Genomic DNA, 6,623 nt, shown 5'->3' with positions numbered 1-6,623 from the left:
GCGAGTGTACAGCGTTACCGTTGCGTCAACCTGGCCGGCAGGCCCATCGTAAATTGCGACTCCTTAGGCCCCCCATACACACACAGTTTGGCCTCCCTTCGGCCTGCACAGTTCAAGGCTGAAAGGCAAAACTGATGTGTGGTGCGGCCGGCCCACGGGCCGGCCAATCGTTTGGACTGTAGGAAACCCGTCAGTCCGTCACTTCTACCTGCAGGTCGATCGGCAGGCCAAACTGTGTGTGTATGGGGGGCCTTAACCCCATAAGAAGACCTGCCTAAACACTTGAGGATACCCCCCCAGCCCAACCCGTGCCAGGTCCCCTGCTACTAGGCCACTGTGACATGCACGTGTCAGGACTAAACGGCAAAATGGGCCACGACAGCCATGCACTGGGCGGGGCCCTTTCAGAGGCCACAGTCTCCCACTGGCCCTAGATCGTTACCCTCGGTTTCCTGCGCGGGTTGCTCCATCTTGAAAATGGAGGCATGAAGTTCTTCCGAAATGTTGGAGATACGTGTATATACCAGACAATTCGGGGTTACATCACAGGGGACGGCAGTCCACAGTTCGTGACGAGTTGCAAGCTAATTGTGACGTACAGCCATAGCAAGTAGTTATGAACAGAATAACGTCACATGTCACAGAAACAGCGGGGAAACTAGAGTTAACAACTATGCAATTATATAAACTTAATTAACAATAAACTGTTGTGCGCAATTAACACCTACTGTGTTCGTCAAATAGCTAGCACGAAGGAAAACAGAAGACAGAATGTGAGTTCCAAGACAAATGCCTAGCCAACATTTCGCGCTGGTGACATCCACACCACAAGCAAAACAAGCATGTCCGCATTGTGTTCAGAACAGACCGCTTTTGTTTTGCAGGTTATGGGCGCCATAACGACATACGTGGCGCTCCTCATTCAGTTCCAGACATACGGATTATCATTCAAATAGGGAAGGCGGCCGGAACGCTCAGAACAGCGGTTCGCATCCCTGGAAGGACATTCGTACCACCACATCGCAATATCTACAGAGCAGTACACATCTGCGTTCATTCAGTAGATCACATCACAAAGCGTCCAATGGTAGCCCAGTTAATTGGTCATGGCCTAATGCAGGGGATGAGGTTTGAACTGGAGACTGGACACTGGATGGAGGCACTGGGTTATCAACCGACCACCTCCAAAACAGGAATGTCGGACAGTTCAAAACACCGCCATCTTGCGACAGCAAGACGCCCGTACGTCAGGCTCCTAAAGGCGGAATCAGTTACTCATAACCCCCTGAACAGTCCGTCCGTCCTGGTGTGGAGCCCCGTCTGACCAGATTTCTGTCTCCATCTTGACACAGTTTTGTCGTTGTGAGGCGTCCTCTCTGGCGAGAGGGCGGGTCTTTCCCTTTTCAGAAGTCATTGTTAACTACGTAGGTTCATAATAGTGAAGTCAATCGGAACTGCGCTTAAAAATCCAGTTCGTACCTCACAGAAAACACAGTATTTCAACAAGTTCATGCTGTTTAGGAGATACTGGTCATTTACTGCGAGGCACATAAATATACCATGTGTAAAAAACGCAGTGTTTTAATGTTACAAGAAGTGGCACAAATAGTTACCACTGTGCTAAAGTTTAAGTCTGGTATCAAACAGCCAAGCCCGGAATGTCATCCTTTCCTGTGTGGAGCAACAGAACAGATTTCACCCCGCCGAAACGAGCTGTTCCCACAACTTGCGTCCAGCCCCAGTGGGGGCACAGAGCGTGGCGATGACGACCCTCAGCAGGCTGAGAAGGCGCAACCTAGGGCGCCTGGCGGGGAGGGAGAGGGGGCAAGGAGAATCTGACAGGCAAACAATGCTCAGGTACGGCGGCTGCCTGTCTGATGTTACTGCATTCCGCGGGGAACAACCGTCACCGAGTGAACTCCACAGCACGGAGACGGCAGAAACAGAGGCATAACTGACGCCCGACGCCAAAATACAGCGACCAGCGAACAGTAAGAAGTGGGTGACCATGCAGTTTGGTACACACGCACCAATGCTTCGGTGAAGCCTGCTCACTTCAGCAGGGATAGTATGCTCTACTCTGTTCTCTCTATTCCCGTTGGTTTGCTTACTCTTCAACCCTGAAGATGGGGGCAACAGGTTCTTCGGAAACATTTGCAGCGCCATACCAGACGAGGCGTCACATCCCAGAAGACAGCCATCTTGAAGATATTGCCACGTAAAGTGGCTGCCGTGACTTATAGTAAAGGGCTCTGGATGTATTGGCATTCTTCCACAGTTGCAGTTGATTGTAACAGCTCACACACGGAACTCCTCCTGAGCGACGTCTGACGAATTCATGAAATGCAGTGCCTTCCATAAATGCCGGAGAACCTAACAGAGATCCCTGCCTCCAAGGGCTCTATTCCGTGTTGTCTCGGAGATGCCTTGTTGCCTGGTAACGATTCGTTCCTTGCTATTGTTTTAGCGGGAACGTGATTTCTGGGCCGTTGCTAGGTAATGAACGTCTGGATCCGGCTTCATTATTCCGACTTTCAGTCGTCACGTCACAATATAAACTCCATGATAGAGCCATCAAAACTGACAGTGGAACACTCACGTAATTGGGCGCGAGCAGACGCCGCAGATTGGTCTAAGATCAAGCGGTAATCCGAGACGCAAATGTGCACGCTACTGAAGCCTGAAGTCGTTTTTTTTTAAATCTCCTGATTGCGTTTCTTCACATCCCGTAAAATGATATTTCTGTTCCGCGAGTTTCAGCTTCGCTATGTTTTTACACAACTCGCTTTCCTTCGGTCTCTGAGTGTCCGAGAGGAAGGCCCGGACAAGACGGTTACAGCCACCTGTCACTTTGCACCAACTGCACTGTCCTTCCGTAACAGCTAAGAGCGGTCTGCACATCAAGGCTGGTATTCTGGAGGACCGATTTAACGCTTTTAAGCCTGATAATCATCTAAATATTATTCATAATTTCAGTTCCTACCTCACAGAAAACACGGTGCTTCATTGCAAAAAACCAACCGCTTAATACTGTTTAGGGGGAAAAAATCACTGTTTATTGCTAATATGATATGAAACATGTAAATACACTGTGCTGGCGGTGGTACACATAGTTACCACTGTGTTTTAAAGGGTTAAGAGTTTACATTTACGTTCGGGAACGGAAACGGTTGTAAAGTGTGGATGGGGAATTTGACAAGTGGAGTGTAATGTTATTAGTTTCAATATGACGGTAAAGCGCCGAAACTTTGTAGCACTTCGTATGATTTGTGACCAGAGATTCTCACAAACAAGAAAGGAGTTTGTGTAGGATTGCATGAAATATGGGACCGATATGAAGGGGACAACATTATCACGTCAGGAATGTTCTCAGTTTGACCAACAGGTACCGCAGGAAAGCGCACAACAAACGGTCAGTATTTCAGTGTTCACCTTTGCCGAAGAAAAATCATAACGTACCTTTAGACGCAAGCATCGCCTACAGCACAAAGATTCTCCGGGGTTCGGATCCCGCGAAATTAACATCCTTTAGACGTATGCTCCGAATTTTCGGACTTACACATGCCATGTTGCAATGCTTTGTTGGCTCGAATCGTAAGCCTTAACGATCTGCGGTAACATGACAATAACGTAACTTCAATACCAACAGTCCAGATGTTTAATACTCCGTTATCTGATGCTCCTTTATTGATTTTATAATAAAGACAACAGAATTACAGTGCACTAGGTGTCAGAACACTGAAACACGCGCCCGAGCCTTGGGTTCCATGTTAAAATGAACTCGGCTCACGACCCTCACTCAGGTACACGTTGAAGACTGAGCTACGACTGTATATTGTTATTCCGTCAAGTTCAGAATCTTTGTACAAATGCAGCTAATATATTCAGACCTTTCCGAACTCACAGAGCTTTTATTCAGCGAAATTCTGAAGTGTCCCCAAAAGCCATAACGCGTAAGAGTGCATCACAGTACAGCGAGACCAAGTTAAGTTGTCATGTTCATAACGGCAACAATTTCCCGCTGTGAGCGCTTTATGCATGAAAACGCATGTGCCCTCTCGTCAAGTTACGAGTTCTCATAAAACCGAGCAATCAAGTTAACATGCTCCTACACACATCACAACAGAGTGCAGTGGCGCAGGGATTCTTCTGACTTTCGGCACATGCTGTCCTGTCAGTTGGCCCGAAACACACGTTCTGTATGCTTCGCTACAGTCAGTTATCGCATCCATCCTTCCGTGCCTGTTATCCTGCCACCCTCCCCTTTCCGCACTCTCCTGCAGCCTCTGCAAACATAACTGACAAGTCTTCATATTACTACGATCCAATATTCTCTCTATCCTGGGCGATAGAAACCCGAGCAGAATTGAATCTTGCAAGAGCCGCGTTCCGGACAGAAAGATCCTGGGGGATTTTTCATGCTAAAATAAGGTAGACGAGACAAGGGTCACCCAAGCACAACAAAATGGCTCGAACAAGTCTCCTCCATAAGAGTGACTGTTCCCTAGTCATTCACCTCGTATCAGTCTGTTGGTTTGTGAGAACTATCTATATTATGGTAAGTATATGTACCACGTGCTTTAGTATTTAAAAGGTCTCAACTTTTACCAGCGACTGTGCTTACGTTTTTCGTTGCCATGCTCAGAAAAAAAAAAACGACACGAGCCTAGGCAAACTCAGCATCTGCTCGTGTGTTGCACATTGGCGGCCACCAGGGGCAGTCGGCTGTCTGACCCGCTCAACCATGCCTCTACATGCGGCGCTGACCCGATTCGCTTCGAAATCCGAAGTACATACTCAGAATTTACGGTGGCAGATCTCTACAATGAGTTTCATGCACCTGCTGCATAACAACGAATCATCTAGAAAAGTGGCCTTTACAACAGCCCAGAGGACCCCGAAAGCTTCCGACGATGTTTAAATTATACATAAGACTTCTGTGTAGTGGAGAACATTTCGAACAAGCTGAATGATTTAAAAGTTACTAATCGATTATCAGACCTAACCGAAGCAGTAACTACAAATTAGAGCGTCGGCGTCGCAACGGCGGTGGGCGTCCATCGGTTACTTATCTGTTTACTTATGGCCTTACCAATAATAACGGAGAGATAGAGACAAGATACGAGTAGCCTTCGACCCTAATCGATTTCTGCTTCTCGTTCATGAACTTGCCCGGAGCGAGCCATTTCAATTGGCTTGTTTCGTTGGCTCCGATGGGAGGGAGTGCTTGCAGAGGGCCACATGGTATATACCCTGCTTAGCGCATTCCATTCTGGGGGGAATTACAATTTTGTTTCCCTAAGCTAGGGGAGATATTATGCCATGGTACAGCCTACAAAAAGGTAAAAAAGGTAAACTATTCCTGTAATAGGTCGTGGAGGCCCACAGGGTTGTGAGACGTCGAGGCTCCCACATTTTCTCTAGACAATCAGCTCACGGATGGCAGTAAGGTTCTCAGCCTTATGTGCCGGCCGTCCTTACCGCCCAGGAACATTCCTGGTACTCATTTCTGTTAGACGCTGAGTCGAACCCAAGGCCACAATGCGGCTGGAAGGATTAGGTCAATGATTTCACGGGGTTTGGAAGCCGCGACCTTCCGGCTTGTAGCATAGTGCCTCAACCAACTACGCTACCGAGCGCCCCCGGTAGAGCCTCCCACTGTCTTCTCAGTAATAGCCATATACAGGTGCAGTCCGATCTCAGGGGCACGAACTGTCTTTCCCCGTTCGAACATTGGGATCGTGGATTCGAATCCCACTAGAGGCATGGAGGTATGTATGTCCGCGTTTTCTTCTGAGTTCGTCTTGTCTGTCCTGTGTGTGTAGCGGCCTTGTGACCGGCTGATCGCCCCTTCCAGTGAGATTCACAGCTTTAGAATAATTCTGAATGCGAACATGGCCGCCAGCCCAACCTGTCTAAGGAAGAAAACAGCAATAATGCTAAAATGGGCATTAACGCAGGGCGAGAGGGCTCGGCTGGATTCATCTGGCTTACGACAGGAACCTGTGACAGGCTGTTCGGGTTCCATCAAAGGTACAGATTTTCTCGAGCAGATGGACGACTGTTAAATTCTCAAGAGGATTCTGCTCCACTGAGTTAGCTGGTGTCGCCCGCACAGTCCCGGGTAGCAAACTGCTGCNTAGCAGAGCATGGTTGTCTTCGAAGAGGAGGAAGTGCGGCTCAAAAGTAACCGAATGAGTCTCGAACCCATGGACATATGGACACTTGGCTTACTGCCATTCAGTCTTCAGGAAGGAGCGGAGAGCTTAGCAACGGGGAGAGGCTTTATTTATCGCCCTGTCCTGCCCAGTGAATTATTTTAAGACTTAAATAATGGAAATGAGTTACAGCTGAGCTCAGGGCGGCAGGACGCCCCGCCCCCGCCCCGGAACACGCACTAAACACTCAGAAGCACGAAGAACGAGAAACGTCTGTTTCGCGCCCCGCGTTACAATTACAGTTGCACAGTAACAGCAAATGGATCAATATTTTTATAAACTAATCGGTCAACCATTCGCAGACCACGACATGGGAAAAGGAGGACGGAGTGCATTATCACGCAATTGCCTCAGTACGGACGGTGACTTCAACGCACAGCATATGAACTGCTTCATTATTTAGAG

General features: G+C 48.3%; 2 protein-coding genes across 2 annotated transcripts in view; one reads left to right on the top strand and one right to left on the bottom strand.

The window, feature by feature from the left end:
- Nucleotides 1-2,951, top strand: part of LOC117283171 (gustatory receptor for sugar taste 43a-like) — a 5,437-nt gene extending 2,486 nt beyond the window's left edge. The window contains exon 4 of the mRNA XM_033755753.1: nucleotides 885-2,951. Coding sequence (XP_033611644.1) covers nucleotides 885-956 — 72 coding nt within the window. The 3' untranslated portion in view covers nucleotides 957-2,951. The remainder of the gene's footprint in view (nucleotides 1-884) is intronic.
- LOC111875246 (midasin) overlaps nucleotides 1-6,623 on the bottom strand; it is a 161,972-nt gene that overhangs the window by 49,868 nt on the left and 105,481 nt on the right. The gene's annotated exons all lie outside the window — the stretch shown is intronic.

The sequence above is a fragment of the Cryptotermes secundus genome, unplaced genomic scaffold, assembly GCF_002891405.2.
Source record: "Cryptotermes secundus unplaced genomic scaffold, Csec_1.0 scaffold526, whole genome shotgun sequence".
Taxonomy (NCBI): domain Eukaryota; kingdom Metazoa; phylum Arthropoda; class Insecta; order Blattodea; family Kalotermitidae; genus Cryptotermes; species Cryptotermes secundus.
This window is presented reverse-complemented; position numbering and strand designations above follow the sequence as displayed.